The sequence below is a fragment of the Colletotrichum chrysophilum genome (assembly GCF_026319265.1).
Source record: "Colletotrichum chrysophilum strain AFK26 chromosome Unknown scaffold_119, whole genome shotgun sequence".
Taxonomy (NCBI): domain Eukaryota; kingdom Fungi; phylum Ascomycota; class Sordariomycetes; order Glomerellales; family Glomerellaceae; genus Colletotrichum; species Colletotrichum chrysophilum.
The window spans coordinates 30,485-52,133 of record NW_026517406.1 but is presented as its reverse complement, the minus strand read 5'-3'; the positions used below and the strand labels follow the sequence as shown (position 1 = coordinate 52,133).

General features: G+C 53.6%; 5 protein-coding genes and 1 non-coding gene across 6 annotated transcripts; 2 read left to right on the top strand and 4 right to left on the bottom strand.

Annotated features, from left to right (window-relative positions):
• Positions 1–172: 172 nt before the first annotated feature.
• On the bottom strand, positions 173–1,207 carry NBP35 (cytosolic Fe-S cluster assembly factor nbp35; the record flags this gene model as incomplete). Its single annotated transcript, XM_053183412.1, has 1 exon — positions 173–1,207. The coding sequence occupies one exon, from the start codon at positions 1,205–1,207 to the stop codon at positions 173–175; it is 1,035 nt and encodes a 344-aa protein (XP_053032631.1).
• Positions 1,208–1,801: 594 nt separating this feature from the next.
• COL26b_010722 lies at positions 1,802–1,889 on the bottom strand. Its single transcript has one exon. It is a non-coding gene; the product is annotated as a tRNA-Gln (tRNA).
• Positions 1,890–2,428: 539 nt separating this feature from the next.
• Positions 2,429–3,595, top strand: LIA1 (deoxyhypusine hydroxylase; the record flags this gene model as incomplete). The annotated part of the gene is made up of 2 exons (XM_053183411.1): positions 2,429–2,970; positions 3,085–3,595. 2 exons carry the CDS (start codon positions 2,429–2,431, stop codon positions 3,593–3,595), a joined length of 1,053 nt encoding a protein of 350 aa, XP_053032630.1.
• Positions 3,596–3,769: 174 nt separating this feature from the next.
• COL26b_010720 (uncharacterized protein) lies at positions 3,770–4,241 on the bottom strand (the record flags this gene model as incomplete). Its single annotated transcript, XM_053183410.1, has 2 exons — positions 3,770–4,041; positions 4,127–4,241. The coding sequence occupies 2 exons, from the start codon at positions 4,239–4,241 to the stop codon at positions 3,770–3,772; spliced, it is 387 nt and encodes a 128-aa protein (XP_053032629.1).
• A 690-nt stretch (positions 4,242–4,931) lies between these two features.
• COL26b_010719 (uncharacterized protein) lies at positions 4,932–10,745 on the top strand (the record flags this gene model as incomplete). The annotated part of the gene is made up of 3 exons (XM_053183409.1): positions 4,932–5,082; positions 5,138–5,327; positions 5,387–10,745. The coding sequence occupies 3 exons, from the start codon at positions 4,932–4,934 to the stop codon at positions 10,743–10,745; spliced, it is 5,700 nt and encodes a 1,899-aa protein (XP_053032628.1).
• A 7,994-nt stretch (positions 10,746–18,739) lies between these two features.
• COL26b_010718 (uncharacterized protein) lies at positions 18,740–21,432 on the bottom strand (the record flags this gene model as incomplete). Its single annotated transcript, XM_053183408.1, has 4 exons — positions 18,740–19,202; positions 19,388–20,400; positions 20,523–21,121; positions 21,312–21,432. The coding sequence occupies 4 exons, from the start codon at positions 21,430–21,432 to the stop codon at positions 18,740–18,742; spliced, it is 2,196 nt and encodes a 731-aa protein (XP_053032627.1).
• Between the last annotated feature and the right edge of the window lie 217 nt (positions 21,433–21,649).

The window sequence follows — 21,649 nt, the reverse complement described above, 5'->3', positions numbered from 1 at the left end:
CATACATACACAGAGAGGCATGGCCACCGACCAACGGAGTTAATGGCATGCGATATGCACATAATACGAGCCATGAAGTCAAACACTGCATTTGCAGAAGAAAAAGGGATATCTTGATTGAACGTGTGAAACTCATTAAACGCCAAACATCCAAAAGCCTAAAACAAATTCCTCACTCTGGCAAAACCTCCTTGTCATTCAAGCCCATCTGCCTGCTCACGTTCCTCACAACCTCCTTGAACGCAACACACGCGGGGCTGTCAGGGAAGTTGTCAAAGAAGCTCTCGCCGTAGTCGCATGCGATGCCGATCCGCGGGTCCAGCGGCACGCTGCCCAGGAACGGAATGCCCATCTCCTGCGCCAGCGCGCGCCCGCCGCCGGTCGTCGCGCGGAAGATCTCGCTCTGGTTCGTGCACTTGGGGCACACGAAGCCGGCCATGTTCTCCGCGAGGCCGAGGATGCGGATGCCGGCCTTGCGGCAGAAGTCGATCTCCTTGCGGACGTCGAGCAGCGAGACTTCTTGCGGGGTAGTCACGACGACGGCGCCGTCGATGCCCGAGTCGCGCAGGAAGGTGTTGACGGAGAGGTGCTCGTCCGAGGTGCCAGGGGGCGTGTCGACCAGGAGAAAGTCGAGGTCGCCCCACTCAACGTCCTTGAGGAACTGCTTGATGAGGCCGTTCTTCTTGGCGCCGCGCCAGATGATGGCGGCGTTACGGTCAGGCAGCATGAACTGGATGGACATGACGCCGAGGTTGTCCATGACCCAGACGGGGGACCAGCCGGCGCCGGAGACGTGGATGGTCTCGGCCTCGACGCCGAGCATCTTGGGGATGGAGGGCCCGCAGATGTCGGTGTCCATGATGCCGACGGAGGAGTCCTCGTTGGTGGCGAAGGCCTGCGCGAGGAGGGTGGTGAAGGTGGACTTGCCGACGCCGCCTTTGCCGGAGAGCACGAGGATCTTGTGGCGGATGCCGGAGAGGCGGGCGGAGATGAGGGGGATGTCGGGGTCGGGCCCGGTTTTGGCGGTCGCGGCGCAGATTTGCTGGTTTGGGCAGCCGTCGCAGGAGGAGGCGGTGCCGGCGGTCGGGGCCTCGGGACCGGGACAGTGTTCTGGTTCCGGGGCGACGAGCTGGGGAGCTTGTTTTTGGGGGTTGGCGAGGACGTCGAGGGTTGAGGCGTCGGTGTCTGCTTCGAGGGAGGGTGCCATTTTGGAGGGGGTTGCCCGGAGGCGGATAGGTTGGGAGATGAGTGTGCTTTGAGGTTGGCGAGGGTTAGGTGTGAGATGTGAGAATGGCAGAAGTTGAAAGTGAGATGAAGAGGCAAGGGTGAATCAAGGCCAGGCTTGGTCCGGGACCGGACTGAGGTTGAGTGAGGTGAAGTTGATTGATAAGCCGGGTTCAACTCGTGTTCTGTCGCGGGGTTAGTAATGAGATCTTGAGAAGTCTGTTTAGGCGGATGACTTACTTATTGTGTTCTCCTTTGGTATATCCGCGGTTTGCTTCCAAGATACGGTTGTCGTACCACTTATGTTTATGTCGAATCGTTGAAGTGAGAGTTGAAGGGTGACAAAAGAAGTCGCTGTGAGTGGTGGCGAAACCGAGCCTCACGAATCCGCGGAGACGGTCGACCCCACTTAATAGAGTCACCAACCAGCGCTGAATAACTGCGAGACTGAGATGACAAAGTTTGCTGTCATCTGGTCATGGGGAGATAACAGAGATCAAAGTCTAGCATAGAAACAGCAAAAAACGCAAAACAAACCTGAACATCTCATAAAGGATCATGGGATTTGGCAAAAGAAAGGTCCATCCAGGATTCGAACCTGGGCCTACGGAAGGTTCTGGGTATGAATCAGAATCCGACGTCCTAACCAACTAGACTAATAGACCATTGAAGGCTTACTATTCCCTGCGTCGGATGACAGTTTGCCAGTCCTTGAAGCGTCCGAACGCAGTCGAGTCGTGTCAGCTCCATCAATGCCGCGCTTGATTTCTTGCAGAAAATGCGACTGTGGTGGGCAGCGTGGCCCGCTATCGTCGGGGCTGCAGCCTGAGAGGGTGGAACCGTTACAGGGCCCTTCAGCGTTCCACGAGCAGCGCTTAAGTGAGGGGCAACCTGGAAGATCTTATCGGGCGCCAAATCACCCCGCCGCTGCCCCTCGCAAAATTTCTACAATCTTTATCAGATCCGAACAGTGACTGACTGACGGACGCCGCGCCGCCGCACCACCACTACCGCACCTCGGAGGTAACTCTTTTCCCCCCTCGTACGTAAGAAAGCCCTTTCCTGCTAAGAAAATCAGCCCACGCCTTTACCCTCTTCCTTCTTCGCCTTACTTTCCAGCTTTGATATTTCGTCTCTTTCTTTTCCTCTGACTCTTTTTCGTTTTCCCCAAGGCACAGATACCCCCATTAGACCAACAGCAAAAATGTCGCCCTCCGCCGTAGACATGCCCGAGTCCCGCGAGACCCTCGAGGCCCTCGCCGCCGCCAACGCCGCCTCCAGCGAAAAGACCACCTCGCAGACCGTCGCCGAGCTGCGCAAGACCCTCACCTCCGAGGCGAGCCCCCTGCCCATCCGCTTCCGCGCCCTCTTCTCCCTCAAGCACGTCGCCTGTAAGGACAAGAGCGCCGACGCCGAGGCCGCCATCGACGCCATCGCCGCCGGCTTCGCATCCCCCTCGGCCCTGCTCAAGCACGAGCTCGCCTACTGCCTCGGCCAGACCGGCAACCTGTATGCGGTCGAGCCGCTGCGCGCCGTCCTGCGCGACCTGAAGGAGGACCCCATGTGCCGCCACGAGGCCGCCGAGGCGCTCGGCGCGCTGGGCGACGCGGGGCAGCTTGAGATCCTGAAGGAGTTCAGGGACCGCGACGGCGAGGACGTGTGTATTGTTGAGACGTGCGAGATCGCTATCGATCTTATTGAGTGGCAGAACTCTGAACAGAGGAAGCTGGAGAAGCTTCAAAAGAGGTATGGAGCACACTACACTGGCACTACAAACGACAGTCCTTTCTTTTGGAAAGGAAGGGTATCATGTTTTGTCTATGCTCTATGTTTGCTAACGCCGTGACCCGCGCAAAACAGCGACTTCACATCCGTAGACCCCGCGCCGCCCATGGAGATGTCGCAGCGCACCGTCCCGGAGCTCGAAAATACCCTGATGGACGCCTCGCTGCCGCTCTTCCTGCGCTACCGCGCCATGTTCGCCCTGCGCGACCTCGCCTCGCCCCCCGACCTCCCCACCGCCGTCCCCGCCGTGCTGGCCCTGGCCAAGGGCTTCGCCGACTCCTCCGCGCTGTTCCGCCACGAGATCGCCTTCGTCTTCGGCCAGCTGTCGCACCCGGCGTCGATCCCGGCGCTGACGGAGGCGCTGAGCAACACGGAGGAGGCGAGCATGGTGCGCCACGAGGCGGCCGAGGCGCTGGGCAGCTTGGGCGATGAGGAGGGCGTCGAGGCGACGCTGCTCAAGTTCCTGCACGACAAGGAGAAGGTTGTGCGGGAGAGTGTGATTGTCGCGCTGGACATGGCCGAGTTCGAGTCGAGCGGGCAGACGGAGTACGCGTTGATTCCGGAGGGCGCCAAGGTGGCTGCTTGAGGAAGAGCACAAAAAGGGAAGCGGGAGATATATAGGTAGTTCTTTTGGGTGTCGCGCGGTGGGATATAGATCATTAGTCGGCATAAGGTACTTAAAAGCGACGGGTAAAAAGTTTAGTGTATTTCAGTTGTTATGAGACCACCTGGAAATCGTCAGCATTTTCGTTCGTCTCTCTCACTCGGGTTCCCAAAAGTTGTCGGTGAGGAGGGCATACCTGAAGCCACAGTCGCAATTGAAAAAGATGGTACTGCCTTCGTCTGCACTGCGCAGTTGGACCGCAGAGAAGCGGACCTCCTCTCTTCCGCACTTGGGGCATGTCTCCTTGATCGTGGCCTCGGTGCTGATGTTCTTGTCGAGGGCCTGGACGTTCGATTGAAGCTTTTGGCGGAGCTGGGAGGGGAAATCGGAGGGCTTCGTCTGGGTGATGATGGTCTTGGATCCGGTGTCTGTGAAAGTGAAGTGTTAGCTCTCAGTCGCAGAATTGGGCCAGCAATTGGCAGATCAGATCGAATGCGCCGGCGATCGACGTACCCTTGTTCTCGGCGCCGCAGCAATCGCAGATGAGCTTGTTCTTCTCAGAGCCCATGGACGCAGGCAGCAGGTTGCCGCAGTCGACGCAGAAGACGAGGGTTCCAATGGCAGACATGGTGACGGTGATTGTTCGTTGTGGCGGTTGTGCTGGTTGACGTAGTGCTGCAATGCAACCTCCAAATATGAATGGGCTCGGAAGTATCGCGCGGAAAGACCGACAAAATATTTCTGCTGGAAGATTTTCAGATCGTCTTATCGTTATCGGCTTTCTTCCCACTCTTATCGGTTCTCTTATCGGTTTGGGAGACAAGACAGGCAGGACCTGGAGCCTGCCAGCTGGTGCCGGATTAACCGACACAAGACAAGACAAGGCAAGGCAACAACCGCCCGCGCCCCAGGGGAAACAGGCAGGAACGGAACAACTGGCCACTGGCTGGGCAAAGCTTGTACACAGACCACCCAACTGACAAGGGTCTTTCTACGCAAGGCTGTCGCAACCTTCCCACTTTCCCATTCCAATCACGACCTTGACGTCGACGTGATCGCGACTCGACATCTGTCCCGCGGAACCTGCCATTAATCGACGAAAATCACGATGCAACTGCCTATCTTCTGACGAACACATTTTAATAGACTATTTCTTCCGCCTTCGTAAACGAAAGACCTTTCCCTTCACGTAGATGCGACCACCCTCGAGCGCGCGACCCGCCAACCGACCTTGACGTCCCACCGACTTCGATTTCTTTGACCATTCCGAGAGAACATGTCTGTATGAGAGGATCGACGTCCGAGGACACTCGTCAAAATGGTGAACAGCCAAGGGGTCATGCCTAATGGCCCTCCCAATGGCGGCTACATGCAGCCTCAGACGGAGCAGCGCCCGATGGCGCGACCTTTCACTCTCCCAGAGGCGTTGCCATTCTCGCCACAAACCTCTGTCATCCCGTTTACCTCTGGTATGTTTGGGTTTGATGCTAGGGGCTGCTGATTTTCTGTGCTCACGCAAATTAGATCTCATCCCGGATCCGACCATTGGTTCCGGCTCGCTTGCAGCGAGTGTATCACATCTCTTCAACAGCCAGGAGTTCGACAACCTCAATAAAGAGGCGACCGGACCGAACCAGAATCACGGGTTGAAACACCTGAAATATGCCGTTGATCATGTGCTCCACGACCTGAAGCCGAACCAACGGACTTACTAGTGAGTGGCGTGCAGTGTCGGAGAGAGACGCTTCGTATTAACCACAATGGTCCGTACAGCAAGTTCAAGTCCGTACCGAAGCCGAACCTTAACTCGAATGTGAGCCCAACGGGTGGCTATCAGAGCTTGAGTGCGGGCTTGTCTCCCGTGGCCAAGATGATGTTCGACAGAGCTCCGACTTTCATCAAACCGCCTCCCGGGGCCGCTGGGCTTGCACCTCCGAACGGACAGGCGACGCCTGCTCAACCGTCGCAGCAGCCTCCATCAACACCAAAGAGCTCTGCATCATATCCGAGACTTTCATCGATGCACCCAGACCCGCATCAAAGGAACAATTTCAAATTTGAGGTCGCGATTCCTTCTGAGAAATTCGATCCGAGCGCCTACGTAGAAGTTACTGAGCATTCGGCACCACCACAACCCATTCGCAAGTCGTCAAAAGAGAAGGAAGTCGCGACTCCAGCCCAGGCTCCTTCCGCGCAGCGAACACCCACACCCACACAACCTCAAAAACCTGTGAAGCTTGAGTCGGCCCAGCAAACTCCTCAGCCCGCACCTGCGCAACTTCCTGCCCAACCAGAGCAACCCGCTCAACCCACTCCTTCCCAACCTATCGCCATTCAACCTGCGCCCCCTCAACTAGCTCCTGCGTTGGCACCAAAGCAACCCACACCGCCCGGTGCGTCACGAACCCCTGGCGGCGGCGCATTCACAATCGAGCTTCCCCATGCGCCCGGTTTTAACAAGGACGAGTACCTTGAGATGGCTGTTCCGGACTCACCAGATGAGCCGACTGGCTTATCCATGCGCAAACAAGACGGCGCCTACCAAAATCGACAAGACGAGATCAACACAAATCTTAACCAACGACAGCGAGCCGAAGCCGCCCTGCAAGATTTTGAGCGTCTGACCAAGACTGTTTTCGAGGCCATTAGAAGTGTTCTCGGAAGCGAGCCTGGTTATGAGCAGATTGCGACCTTGAATAGCGACAGCGTCCCCATCCTCACGGCTTCGACCCAGCAAAAACTTCAGACCTCGATTCAAAAGCTCATCGACCTCGGAAGCTACAAAGACGCATCCATCGACGACCTCCAAATGACCCAAAAACTGAGCGAACCAGGGCTGTCGCATGTACTGAATCTCGACTTCAAGGTTGACGAGTCCTGGGGCGAGTCTGAAGTCTCGGGCTTTTTGAACCAGCTGCCGGACATTGAGATGGGGCTCAAGACTGCTCGTACGTGTCTGCGCATCATGTGTGGCGGCAGGGAAGAGAAGCAGATCTACTCCGAAGAAATTATTCAGAAGTCGATCGATGTTTTCAAGAGTGTCGTCGAAGGCATTGTCACTCCTGTAGTTGAGATGCGCGGTTCCGGCTCGACATCTGCCCTTTTCAAGCTGTTGCAACCATACAAGAAGGCGATCGGGCCTGTTTTGACAAACTGCCAGAAGCTGTTTGCTCTACTCGCCAAACTCGTCACATGTATTGAGCTTTCCGACACGGCTCTCGGCACCTTGGAGTTCGCCGCCTCAAGCCTCCTTTTCGTCGACAACGCCTACTTGGAGAAGGATTCTGTCGTTGGAGTACAAAAGTTCGATGGCATCCGCCTCGTCGCTATGGAAATGCTATGTCAGATCTTCCTCGCCAAACCCGATCAGCGCCGCGGCATTTTCGACGACATTCTGACCTCGCTGGAGAAACTTCCCGTCGGCAAGCAGAGCGCCCGTCAGTTCCGCCTGTCAAACGGCAGCAGTATTCAACCTGTATCAGCTCTCATCATGCGTCTTGTACAAGCAAGTTCTGGCAAGGTGGAGGAAAAGGGCACGCGCAGCCGGGCGATGATGGACGAAGACGAGGAGGATGAGGAGATGCCTCTTGCTGGAAAACCGAATGTGGTAGCTACCGTTAAGTCCGAAGAGTCAGGCGCCTCCCAACACGAGCTTGCCCTCGAGGAACTCAAGGCCGTGACGCTTCCATTGACTGAGGGCGCCACGCACAACGCTAATTACGTCGTCAACTTTATGGTCAACCGCGCTTTGAAGTCGACCAAATCAGGCGATACTCCTTACCGCAACCTGCTAGATCTGTTCGTCGAGGACTTTACGGAATGTCTCGACTCGCCGGACTGGCCTTCTGCGGAGCTCATCTTGCGTCAGCTAACGTTTTACATGATGAAGCTGTGGGATGGGGAAAGGACCGCGGCACCCGCTAAAAACATGGCTCTCGAGTTGCTCGGCGTAATGAGCGCTGCCATCTCCAAGCTACGATCGCATGTTCGCCGGACAGCCAACTCAACCGACGGCACCGACTCGAATGAGCTGTCTCGATATCTGTCGGAACTGGCGACATCGGCTTTGGAGCAGAAGTCTCGTATCGAGCATGACGTTTCCTGGTCAGGACCATACCGAGCCACTCTAGAGCATCTTAAACAGCGGCGAAGCGACGATCCTCATTTGCAAGGAGCCATCTCATTCATGATTGCAGACTGGGCTTACAGAATCTTTTCCGGATACGACGCGATGCAAGAGACTTACGATTCCCTCGAGCAAGAATTTGGCCGCCTCGCTTTCCGCCTGCGCATGATGATCGAGGACCGCCGATGGTTGTCCAATGAGTACACTTTCAAGGATGTTAGCAACAACCACGCCAAGCTCTCGTACGCCATCATTCTGCTCCGTTCGCCTTTTTGCGAACATTTCCAGGCTATGCTCAACGTGCTCCTGAAAGCCATGGCCAGTGACCAAGCCACTGTCCGAAGCAAGAGTCTCAAGAGTATCAATCAGCTTCTGGAAACCGACCCAGCTATCCTCGACGGAGACTCTGTGGTCGTTCAGCTCATCATCAACTGCTCAAGCGATTCATCCCCACAGGTGCGCGATTCTGCCATTGGCCTCATGGGCAAGTGTATTGCACTGCGCCCCAGATTGGAGGATAAGATGGCGGAGAGAATAATTGAGAGATTCATCGACTCCGGTATTGGTGTGCGCAAGAGAGCCATGAAGCTGGCAAAGGACATCTACCTCCGCAACCAAAGCAGAGAAATTCGCAGTGCCATCGCCAACGGCTTGCTCCACCGTGTACAAGACCCGGATGAGGGAGTACGAGAACTAGCTCGCCAGATGATTGAAGAAGTCTGGTTCGCTCCATTCTATCAGGTCGACGATACAGCGGCGTACAAGACATCACTCACAGACCATGTCGCTCTCATGATCCAGACTGTCAAATCTGGTAACGTGGGCGCCGTCCTGGACAAGGTACTTCAGTCTATCCTCGGTGGCCAGAACAAAGCCAGCTCAGGACCTTTCAGTGTCAGCATGAAGTTGGTTGAGAAGATGTTTGAACTCATCGATAATCTTGACTCGGAGGACCCCACGATCCCTTCAGGAAGAGACGCGCTGCAAGTACTTCAGATTTTTGCCAAGGCCGATGCGAAGCTATTCACTTTTGAGGAAATCCGACTCCTCAAACCTCATCTCGCCAGTTTCAGCGGCACCGATGATCTCACCGTCTTCAAGGCCGTGACTGTCATTTATCGCCAAGTGTTGCCGCAATTGTCCGCCAAGTATGCCGACTTCCTCCGCGAACTACGAGAGCAGCTTCAGAACTCCGTGGGCAGACTGGGCAAAGCCTTGCTTGACGATGTCATCGCCTGTTTGTGGATCATCGCAGAACTCCTGGACAACCGTGACAAGCTGGCTCACTTGGGTGCCTCCAGTCTTCGTGGTGTCGCTAGCATGCGCAACACGGCGATGGACGCCACAAAGCTCCAGAAGTTTGCCAGATACTCGATCATCGTGGGAATGGTCGGCAAACATTGCGACCTAGACTCCGAGATTGCTGTCTTCAAGAAGATCTTTCCCAAATACTCTGGCACTTCGGTCGCGAAACTCATGGTCGACAACCTTTCACCTTGGGCGGACGCTGCACAACCCATGGAGGCAAGGAAGCATGCTCTGGATGCCATTGGTCTCATTTGCCAGGCGCACCCGCGGAACTATGTCTCGCCAAACGTGTACACCAAGTTCCAGCAAGTGTTCGAGGCCAGGCTTCCGGCACTGGAGAGCGCGGTTCTTCGTTCTTTCAAGGAGTTCCTCCTGACTGAAGAGAGGCGATCTGAAGCTGCTAGTGCAGCTGCCGCTGCCGGTCCGGAAGGGGACAAAAAGCGTGAGCTGACAGTCATGGGCGGAACTAGCTTCGACGACGTGGCTAGCGCGACTACTCAGCGTTTCTTGAAGGAGATTACTCGCATCGCCCTCGCATCCCAAGACGAGCACGCCTTCCTGGCTGTGGAGGTGCTGGGCAGCATTAATCGGCAGGGTCTTGTGCATCCCAAAGAGACGGGTGTCACCCTCATCACCCTAGAAACCTCATCTGTCCAAAGGATTTCCGAGGTCGCCTTTATGGAGCATCGAGCTCTCCACGAGAAGCACGAGACGGTTATTGAGCGAGAATATGCCAAGGCGATCCAGTCCGCGTACGAGTATCAGCGGGATATTGTCCACGATACCCGTGGCGCCACCGAGAACCCCTTTCAGTCAAAGCTTCATCTTTTGATGGAAGTGCTCAAGGTGAGCAAGTCCAAGAACCGTCAGAAGTTCCTGGAGAAGCTTGTTGGCCAAGTGGATTTCGACCCCTCGAAGTTGGACGTATCCAAGCCGCTGCCGCCTCACGTCGAGTTTGCGCGATTCATCATCGAGAACCTGGCTTTCTTCGACTACGTTACGGTCGGCGAAGTCTTGGTAACCGTTACTACCATGGAGAAGTTCTTCTCATCGACTGGCTCTAGCATGGCTCACGTCATTGAGTCAGAAGTTTTCAACATGCGCATGGACTTGGACCAGCCAGCTGAGCCCCAAGCTGATGGACAGCCCGTTCAGCGACCTCAGCCAACGATTACTTCGAAGCGTTTGCGGCAGCTGACGTCTGGATCTGTTCTTATGCTGTGTCTCTGGGAAGCGAGAACCTACCTCCGACGTCTCTACGGCCTCAAGCGCGAGACGAAAGCCAAGCCTACTGCAAAGGACCTAAGCAAAGCACCAACTAAGGTGCAAGCTGTCACTGGCGACAAGTTTTGGGAGGAGGTCACGGCGCACACAACCGCTTTGGCGTCTCAAGAGCAGACACTGGCCATTGAAAAGTGCAAGGCCTTTGTCGAGCTAATGAACGTCGACAAGGAGTTTAAGGTTGCAGATGAGGATGAGCTTGATGGCGAGGGCGACGGCAGCGCTAGTGACGCCGAGGACGACGGGCCCGCTGCTGACGGCAGAGGCCGGAAGCGCAAGGCTGGCAACGCGGTTGGACGACCCAAGAAGCGCCAGCGCTCTACTTCACGCCCACGTGGACGTGGACGTCCCCGCAAGAATCCGGTTGAAGCTGAGGAAGATGCCGAGGCTGACTTCGACGACATGGATTTCGCGTAAAAGTCGTGACACAGCAGTTGCTTTCGACGGTGTTTTTCAATCGCGGCCAAAACTACTGCAATTATAGAACAAACCAAGGAGGGAAGCACCCTCCGTGTACATGTACATCATCGACATCTTTGCACACACGAAACAACATACATGGCATAATCAGTCCAAGGAGTCTGCATTAAGAAGGGAAAAGACTTTGGAAGTGGTCGAGGCATGTCTTCTTTTTTGCTAATTTGGTCTTGTGTCATTCCTCAAGGAATGGACTCGAGAAAGACGAAGGAAGAGAGATTTGAGTGTGCGGGACATGGGCAATCGATCAAAAAATCAAGGCGAGGCGTTTTTCATGTTATGAGGGGGCGAATGAGGAATCAGCTTGGGAGGCTTTTGAGATTATGGGATAAAATATCTTGTCTCGCCCTCTGCGCATATGGGGGTTTTTGCTTCTGGAATGATACCTACTCCTTACTGGCCTTTGCAAAGATAGTTTGCGAGGCGAAATGCGAGTTATTTGAGTTACTTGAAATGTCTCTTTTGATGATGATGATGTGAATGCACAGAGCTTGGCTGGAGCCTTAAAATGCTCTGAACTTGCCTGACAATTCTCCGCACAATGACGATGACGAGAACAGAGGTTTCATGCTGACGCTGCTCTCGTTATTGCCACTTCCTCAAAGAAGAAATCCAATCAAGCTTCATTGAGCTCTCTTCTTCCTCCAAGAAGGACCAGCGGTTGAATTCAGATTCGATAAAAAAAAACTTGAGTGGTTCGTCGAGTCGTTGCCAATTTCGCCTTAACTACGCTGATGGCCCAGAGGGGGTTGATATGAATCGGCAGATTAATTAGAGCGAGGTGGATGTAATTCGAAACTCAAGAGCCTGCTACTATTCGTACCTACGTCTGGCTATTCTTCCCTAGTACTCCTGTCGTCTCCGTCTCCGTCTCCGTCTCCGTCTCCTCTCCTCCTAGGTATATGGCTATAGCTACCGCTTGATCGTCACGATCGCCATCTAATCCAGCTACTTCGTCGCCGAGCTGGCCGTCGGTTTCCGGACGGGGTCGCTCGCGCTGGTTGCGGATGCCTTCCACTACCTGCGTCTGTTCACATACGATAACCAATTATACGAATCCGAATGTCAACAGGTCAGAAATTTTCGACTTGAAAACACTCAAGTGATGGCCGACTTTCATGGTGAATACGACACGGATGCCGAAGAAACTCTTAGGATGACGTCGATGTGTAATGCAAGTTTTTGGAATTATCGCAGCCAAAGACAAGTGACAGTAACAGTCTCGGCAAGTTATGTTTTCTCTAGCTGAAATGTGCCCACCCACCATCCAAGGACAATCAGCGAATCACAACCCATACTGAGCTGCCTCTCCTGTTGGGTAGAAGCAGGCTGCGCGCCTAATGCGGAGAAGCCGCATGATGATTTCTTCTCTTTCACCTCCACCAATGCTCAAAAGGAGCTGCTTCCCCTTACAAGTTAACAGCTTCCATCGTGCAAATCAGCATTGGTTTACATGCTGTTCTTCGTTGCCTTAGGTAGGTGCTTTTAACGGTATTGCGTGGGCTTCTTTCTAAGAGACATCCGGCCATAATTGATTCGTGGAGAGCGTGCTCACGACTGCAGGTTCAGGTCAGATTCCGACTACAGCGATGTTTGCAAAGCAGAACCTGATAAATATCGACATCCAAGCGGTACTACTCAAAGAGAAGGCCCCGTGTTTTGTGCATTGATATCCCGCACCACAGTTGTCTAATTTCCTCCCGCCAAGTTTGTAATAGAATCACCTTCTTAAGATGCCCGCCAGGAATCCCCTTTTCAAAAGGCCTTCTACAAGGGATAGGCCAAAGACTGGAGCGACTTCGGATTGGGTATGGTATTGTGTAAGTCAGATCTCAATGATCACACATTCTTGTCAAAAACTTACAATCAATAGAGCAACTGCAACACCGGGCCACTGAACACCAGCATTGACGAAGCTTGTCTAACCTGCCGACATTGGAGATGTGAAGCTTGCTTATCGGAGCAGGTGAGAACATACGATTCAATAGAACCGAAGGCGGAAACAGAAGAATTGGCGCCAGTGCGGGAACCGGTGCTAATCGCGAGCACTGAGTTGGATGATGGCACAATCCCGGCTTTGGCAAGTCCAGCAGGTTCCGAATTTGACCTCGCAGATGCAAAAGTTCCTGAAAATGAAGCGAAGCCACTGAAGGATTTCGATCCCCCGGCTAATACGCTGAAGCACACCCCTCTGATGATGGGTGACTCTGTTGGCTTCAAAGGGGGCAAGCATGCAGCAACTCTGGGCCCTTTGCTGCGGTTTGAGGGAAAACTCTACTGGCTAGTCATGGCACATGTCTTTGACGGGGCCTTCATTGGAGAGAACATACCTGACGATGTCAAGCTGGTCCATCCCTGTGAAATTGACTGCCCGCCGGGAGTGGAACCGACAGAGATCGGAACTTTGAAGTACTGGTCTGGACCGCTTTACAGTACGCATCGATCATCCTATTATCTTCGGACATTCTTTTCGCAGGTTCCGATCGACCACTGTGCGGTAATCACAGACTGGGCCCTGTGCCAGGCTTACGGCGACGGCTTGGCAGAAGCTAATTCACTTCGATATGTACCTGAGGATCGAGTTGATGAAGTCGCTTGTTCTCACATCCGTTCGTTCTTCCTTCAAGATCCAAAGTCGAGGGTCGTTAAAGTCACTGGAAGGAGTAGTGGGTTACGATACGCTATCGTCTCTGAGACCCTAGCCGCAGTGGAACAGAACATCACTACGCATGAGGTATACATTCAGAATGCCCCTGGATGGCCGGGAATGATGACAAGAGATGGGTGGAACTCAGGCGGAACGGGCATCCCTGGAGATGCCGGTGCTTGTGTCATTGACGATGAGACTGAAGCGCTCCTTGGCATAGTATGGGGCCGTAACACCTATGATGGCGACACGAGCATGGAGAGAATTACATACTTTACCTCCATTTGCGACATTTTAGACGACATATATGAAAAGTGTCCAGACCTTGGCCTGGCGAGCATTGCAGGAGGGGACTCATATAGACCAGACAGACAAACAGGCCCTCAGCTTGACGAAGCAGAATCCGACGTCGACAAGGTCTTTTCGCATATGGAAAGCATCAGTTCACAGTCCTCAGCTCAAGGCGTTGAGACCCAAGCTTTTCGCGAAACTCTTGCAACGCTTTTCGTCGAGAGATCTGGATTAGTTGTCATTTTCAAAGCTCGCATGCGGTTCGACGGAATTGAAGGCAAGGAATTGGCAAATGAATCACGGCATGCTCTCAGGGATTTGGGCAAAGGCCTGGACCAGGATTCGAAGACTATGGAGCAGAAGGCTCGCTCACGACGCATAAAACGTGATGCCGGTTACATCGCGGATTCGGTCTGGAGGACTTGTGATCCTGACTTCGCAGGTCATCGACTGGAAGTCGAAAAGTTGACGTGGTCTGGAGAAGATCAAAGAAGATACTTCATGAGTCTATTGCAGAAAGGCAAATCCAAAAATGAACATTTGTCTGCTCCCGACATGATTCCGGAGGTTAAATCACATATCGACAACGACGACGAAAACGAAGCGAATTTTGAGCTGGAACAGGAACGAAAACTCGAGAGGCAGCTTTCCGAGAAGATTGAAGAGTTAGAGAACTTCATTCTGGAGAGTGAACATTTGGTTATTTTGAAAACAAGCTCCGAGCTCTTTTGGAGCAAGACCAGATCACGCGAGGGGTAATTTGGAGCGCTGGAGAGAATCTGCAAAACGCCATCGAAGAGCAAATTGAAGAGAACCCCCCCGACAAAGCACAACAGCACTTCTCAGAGAACGTCAAAAACACCACCATCATCGGGCGCACTTTGCCCGAAATAGTCGACAGATGGCTTCCGCAGTGGTTCGATGTTCTCTGGGAGCCGCCAATACCGCCTGGGACTGAGCGAATCCGATGGACCTGTGTAAGCATGAGCCTTATTCTAAAGTACGGTAGAACCAAATAGGCTAAGTCAAGTACAGTCATGTGGTCAAAGGCTGTATGATGATTATGCCGACCCCGTAACAGCGCAAATCCGAAAGCTGCAACTTCATCCTCAAAGATCGAGACAGCCCAGTCCAACTCACACGCAAAAAAGTAACAATCAAGGAACCCAAGGTCCATCAAATATTGCAGGACCGGCAGGGACATGGACTTCGGCTGGAAGTGCGTCTTCCCAAGGTCTAGGAGGCGGCTCTAGCATTCCATCACGCACTTCAATCATGACAGGCCCTTCGATACCTTCCCAGACCGGTTCATCCGTGCAAAGAAATCGTCTTTTTCTTCTATTCAGTATTCAAGCTGGAAGGGAAGGATACGCAAATGTTCTAGGTCACGCATACGTTGATCAGGTGCGGATGAAAAACGACAATGCCCTCTTTAAATTACTAAGAGAAAAGTATATGACAGAACGGAAATTGTCTTCTCGCTTCACGTTGAGGACCGTTTCAGAGATCGGAAATTGCATGGTTAGTCGCCTTCTTACCCCATAGAAACGTACATTGACGTTATTGTCCGATAGTTACGTGTTGACTTCAGCAACTTCATTCAAAACATGAAGAGACACTCTGCCGCCTGCCGTGTTGATCCTGTCTTCAGCTGCGGCTGCTGGCCCGTCATACCCGCAATCTATGACTATCGTTACATTCCTCAAGCACCCATGGAGGCTTTTGATGTGGGCAAGAATTACCTCATCCATCATTTCAGGAACCCGGGCTGTCTTGACCAAGGGCAGACTTCTGTGCTATGTCACATGCCCTTGAAGAAAGACACCGTGCTCGTTGCTGAGGCTGGCAGAGCAGTAACGGGATGGGGAGTTTACCTTGACGAGGACTGGCACTGGAAAACAATATGTGTTGTTATAACCGTGTTGATGATACTAGTCAGCATTGCACTTGGCTTTACTTGGTGGTTTGCGAAATCTGACTTCTCCGGCGGCTGGGGTGTGGCTAGCTTCTGTGTCCCGTCTGCCACATTAGTGGTCACTGTCGTGGGGTTGATGGCTCACAAGAGTTACTGAAAGCATACGCGAAGACAAGATGAGAGAAGAGAAGCTAAGTGTCTTTATTTGAGGAAGGCTTGTATTTCAGAGTGATCCCTACTGTTGTCTCGACTCTGCTTCTGATCACGAGTCTTCTTTTCGAGAGGTTCCGGTGGAATGTGAAGTCACGCATGCAAGGGGACTTTGAGGTTGCGGGATACTGCGCAATGGCCAGGACAGTTGTGACAATGATTAAAGGTGTTTCGGCGCCTCGCACTGATTGCACCAAGATATCTCAATCCGTTGATTTTCGTTTCAATACCACTTCATGCTCATGGTACGAACTCGTACACTGGCGGCTTCTCGTCGGATATTTGCATCTTGTCTCACAAATACTCACGAGCAATCATTGGTCTGATCGTACAGCATGTCTTCTCTTCTCAAAAAATCTAACACGTCAGCCTGAATTCCAATGCGCCTGACTCAGGCTGAGCTGGTTCAGCTGACCTGTCTCAGTTAAGCCACGGTAACGTACATTGCAGTTTCGACCGTCCCCATTCACGGTTTGTTGCCAACCATCCCTATCTTCGACACATTTTCATTTTGAATACCAGTCAAGAATTTACAGATACGAGGCCGACATGATGACCGACTGCGAGGGTCCCTCAGACCCGAGTGACATGTCCGATCCCGATGTCAGTGGGATAGGTGTGAGCGGGCCCCTCGCCTTTTCTTCTCATTCGAATGAAACTAACTAAACGAGCAGGTATCGATAGGGTTCGTTGGAACTGGTTGCCTGATGATTCTACTTCTAATCATCTACTATGTTTTCTTCTTTGACCCCAAACTTGACCCGCTGCGGGATCCAGGGCAAGCCATGAAGAAGCAGAAAAGACCCAACACAATTGATGTGGCAGTTCTGCGAAGGGTCAGATGGGCGCTTTTCACCGTCGGTGTCAGCTTTACTTGGCTTTTGGATGAACGGAAAGATGCTTCGATAGAGAGAGGGTTCAACAAGGTATGGTGGTTGCTGTCCGATCATCTCTACAGATGGACAGAGCGAAATGGCGTGCCGTTGACCAAGTTCTGACGTTGAGGCAGTGCATACTCGCGATGAGCGACATCCAAATCGCCACAGTACTCGCTGTCCTGATCAGTGGCTACCACGAACTGCCTCGTACGATTTCAGCTTATCACTGGATGATAATTGTCTACACTGCGTAAAACTCCTCTCTGCAATTCGTTAGAAGGAAGCACTGCAGGGCCATCGACGCTGATAAATAATATTCGTAGCTGGTTCTCATCCGTGGCGCACCTTGCAGCATTGTCCCACCTCCGAACCTACTACGCAAACCACCCAGAACGCCTCATATGGCGACTGGTGTTAATCTTCTGCGTCGTCACAATGCTGAGCGTGGCCATGTTTATCAACACTCCAATCAAGGTGAAGATTGACGCTTCCGACGGAAGCAAACTCACCGACTACAGCGCAATTTGCTTGTTCAACGAGTCGAGACTTTCAAATGGGAGCGTCCCTGAAATAGCCATGCTTGCAGACACGATATTCTCTGTGTCCATGCTAGTCTTTGGCTTGATCATCCGAACGGTGAAAATGAGCCGCGGCGTCTCCCGTTGGACTTCGTTTTATAGGTCGTACCTGCGATCGAAGTTGGCCGTCATAGTCAAGGGGGAGGACTTCGGCCTACGTCGAGTGCTGGGTCATCATTTGTGCACGCTAATCATCGCTCGTCCATTGGTTGTCTCTTGGATATTGGGGCGCTTGTATTTGGAGCTGTGCAGCTCATTTCTTGCTGAGGTGTGTAAACTCTATCTTTCTTTTCCCTTCCATCGCCGCCCTGATGGGAGCAAGGATGACTGCTAAGATCCTCACAGGTCGCTTGGGTCGTGATCACGGCATCATGGGGTCTCAAACAACTGCTACTGATACGAGCAGAAGGCCCTGAGGATGAGAACAGCTGGAGCTTTGGGCAAGTCACCGCTGTAGTGCTCTTCATAAGTCCACTATGCCTAGTATTCGAGCAGTTCTTCAATCCGGGTACGTTTTCCGTGTGGCGACCCCTCTTCTTCCATTCGCCCAGGCCTCGTGGGTCAGCAGCTTTGCTGACCTACCATTCATGTCAAGAACCAGCAGACGCCGCCGATACCAGGCGCAGTAGAGCTACGAGAACTCGCTCCGATGGCCTTCTCGAAATACAGGCCTCAGAACCAGAGGGCGTAGACGCGCGACAAGAGCCCATCGAGTGGGTCAGATTGACACACATCACCGCATGTTGGGATGCCCCATCATCTCGAGCCACGGTGCATCTGTTCGTCGGCTTCAATTTCTTGCTGATGGTGTACGCGTTCAACAACTACGTGGTGTTCCGGGCGTTCGTAAAAATGATGACATGGTTCTTTGTGTATCAGCCGATCCAGGCGGCCCTCGTCCTTCTGCTGGGCATGGAGCTGGAGCAGACGGAGGTTTGGGTGCGAAGCCATGCATTTAGACGCGCAACGGTCGTCGCTCTTATAATTGCATGTCTGTCAGGGACTATAGGAATTTTCTTGCCCTCTTGGGAGACGCCCTTCACCCACCTTTACGTCTGCCCTTGGGAAATAGTGCCGGTCTGTCTTGACTATTGGATGGTAGGGGTTGTGGTACTACAATACGGCGGTTATCTGTTCATCTACACCCTGAGAAACTCGTCGGGGGCATTACGCTCGGATGGGTAGGAAAGGGGAAGAGATAATGTGCTACTTAGATACTAGGGTCAGGGTGATACGCCAACCTAGCCTGAAGTCTTTGCCCACAGAGAGAGGATCTCAGTTTCCCAAACAAGACGCACACAGTGACGAGACTGAAGCATCGATGACCCAACAAGATTGGAATTAGGAAATAAATTACGAATGTCTAAACATCATATCCTCATTTGCAAATTGCCACCAGAACATCCTCGGATTCTTTACTTCTTGGACCCAAGATCATCCTCACTCTCGTGGAACATACTCCTCCTAAGCGTGCCCGTTCCAGCGGGACTGACCGGCAACATCCTCGCCGAGATGTAATCCTCGCCATCGGAAGCTCCTGTTGGTGGACTAAGAGGGCTCGGATGTCCCGGTGTTGGTGTCTCAGGGATACCAGGTGTAGGCGTCTCCGGTACCGTCGCGGGTACCCCGCGAGCACCCTGCTGCGCACCGGAAACCTCTTGCTCGCCACCAGATGATGCCGAGCTGACCGTCGCCTGGCTGATGTGTCTCAGGTGCCGAGTCTCGTTGTCGCTCAGACCCGAGACATCGGAGTCGTGGCGACCGGCTGGGGTGGAGTGGGTGACAGGCGGGGAAGGCGGCCCGGGTTCGGGGGACTGCGCACGGGTCTGGAAGCCGAGAACGCCCGACGACCGCGAGAGGGAGGATGCGTTCTCGTTGCTGGAGACGGAGGCGTAATAGGATGATTGATGTGTTGTGCCGGGGTTGGAGCCGTTACCCGTGCCGAAGTGGGTGTGTTTATTGATGATTTCGACCGGGGTGAGGCCCACGCCGTGAAGTTCTGCGCGAGGTGAGGTATCTGAAATTCGTTAGTAGTCTGGTGTTGCGATGTCGATGGAAGATACTTGCCAGGAAGTTCGGCAATGTGGTCATCGGCCATCTCATGGGCAATAACCGGTGCCGGAGAAACGGCAGGAGCAGGAGGCGGCGTGCGAACCTCTGCCATATCCAGAGTGGACGGGGTCTCTTCAGTCGTGACGGTCGGCGCCTTGGCAGGCTCACTGGGCTGGCCTCTAATCCAGGAGATGATGCGTGATCCGTTGTCGTCAGTGGCGGTCGCAGTCCCGTTGCCCTGCCTGAGGACCTTGCGACGACGCCAAAGGCAGAAACCGACCAAGATGCCAGTGATAAAGACGAGACCTAAGACAACTCCTAGAACGGGCGCGACCCATTTCGGAGTGCCGCCACTACCACCATTGTTGTTACCATTGCCGGGATCGTCAACAATCGGCCGGTCAGTCTCTTTCGCCTCAGTGTAGGGGTACCATGTGTTGATTTTTGTTGTGTACTCGGCGGCGAAGACAGCTGAGAGACTCGGATCAGCCCAGCCTCCTGATACCACCGGTGTCGTGGCCGTTGCCGAGCCCTGGGCGTCACCACCAATCTTGCTCTGAACGGCGGTCGGAACGGTGTAGTTGGACCACTTGCTGGGACTGTAGCTGTCCTGCCACTCTCCGCTCGAGACATTGAAGACATGGAAAAAGTTTTGGACGCAGGGTCTGTTGCCAGCACCCGATGTTTGCGCGTATCCTCCAATGACCAACATCTGGTCCGGGTAGGGCATCACGCATTGGTGACCGGCGCGGGCATGTAGCGTCTTGCCATCGTTCAGCTTGATCCACTGGAACGATGGCATGGACAAAACCCAGACAGCATCGCTGAAGCCCTCACTTAGGCTGACACCAGGATAGCCGCCATAGTAGTACAAATTGAAGCTGGAGCGATCGGCTGCAGTGGCCAGGACGGCGCAACCTCGGGTGACGGCGCCAGGTCCGCCTGTAGTCTCTTGTTGATACCATTTGTCCGCAGCAATGTCGTAGATATCAATCTTTTGTGTGAACTCGGGACTCTGTTGCGCCTGTATCGGTTGTTAGCACAAAGGTTAAACCCAAAAAGCGACGTAGAACTTGCGCTGAGTTCTGGATTCGAAGACTGTGCGAGGCCGCTGTTCGCGAATTCGGGATACGTAACACCTCCCACGACGACCAGGATACCTTGCTTTCCGACAGGAACCCAAACTGCTGATGGGTTTGCTCTTGGCTTTACATCTTCCAACGTCTTGTTGGAGAACGTCTCGGATAGCTGTGTCGACATGTCAAGGGTGATGAGTGAGTCTGACGTCGTGTTGGCGACGTTGGACTTGTTGGTGCTGGACCGGTAGATCTCGCCCCAGACAGGTGAACGCATGCCACCGATGTACCACGCTTTGTTTTCGGATGGAGCGCTGACTCCTGCTCCGTAAGTTACCAACGGCGAGACGCCGTCGGGAAAGGTCTGCTGACCGCTGCCATTCCTGAACAGCCCCTTCTCTGGACCATAATCGTAGAGACGCCAGAGAATGACCTTGGAATCGTCTGGCGCCTCCGAGGCATCTGTCCTTCTCTGGAGATTACCTCCATACAGGTAGAACTCTGCGTCGTTGTGAAGAAGAGCTCCATCAATCCTGTTAGGGGAGTAACTACCGACGGGGCCGGATCCACCGGGCGCCTTTGATGTAGTTTGAATCAGTTTGGTGAGGTTAGTGTCCAGATCGAACGGGTTGCTGAAGTTGAACGAAAGCATAAGCCCGAACGGGTTGTCTGCGCAGGTCAGTCGGCATCAATCCTGATGGAAGCGCAACGAGACTTACTCAATGAAGAAACCTGATTCTCATTTGGAAGCTGCTGCGTCCAGGCCAAGTCTCCGCCATCAAGCCAGAGCGTGTCGCGAATAACAGCAGCTTGGTGTCGTCAGTATGCTGCTGCATCGAAAGAAGCAGGTGCTTCGTACCTCTTGGTGCTTCCCAGTAGCACATACTTGCACTGATTTGTCCGGGCATCCATCCTTCATACTGACCAGCCGTGAGGCCGACCAAGGCCGCGAACAACGCGGAGCGCGTGGAAGCCATCATTTCCACGGCGTTGAGCCTGAGTTGCTCGACGTTTGAGGCGTAATGCAAGAATTCACGTAGGCCGTCGCTGTCTCAGTGCATGGCGGCTGCTCGAGGTGCTTATTTGGGGCGGGATAACACCGCGCTACTAGCAGCAAGTGGCAAAGAGCCTTGAAAGAGAGAAGCGGAGCGAAGGAGGTCAGCGTAAGCAGAGCGGCGGGTGATGGCTCGAGTGCGG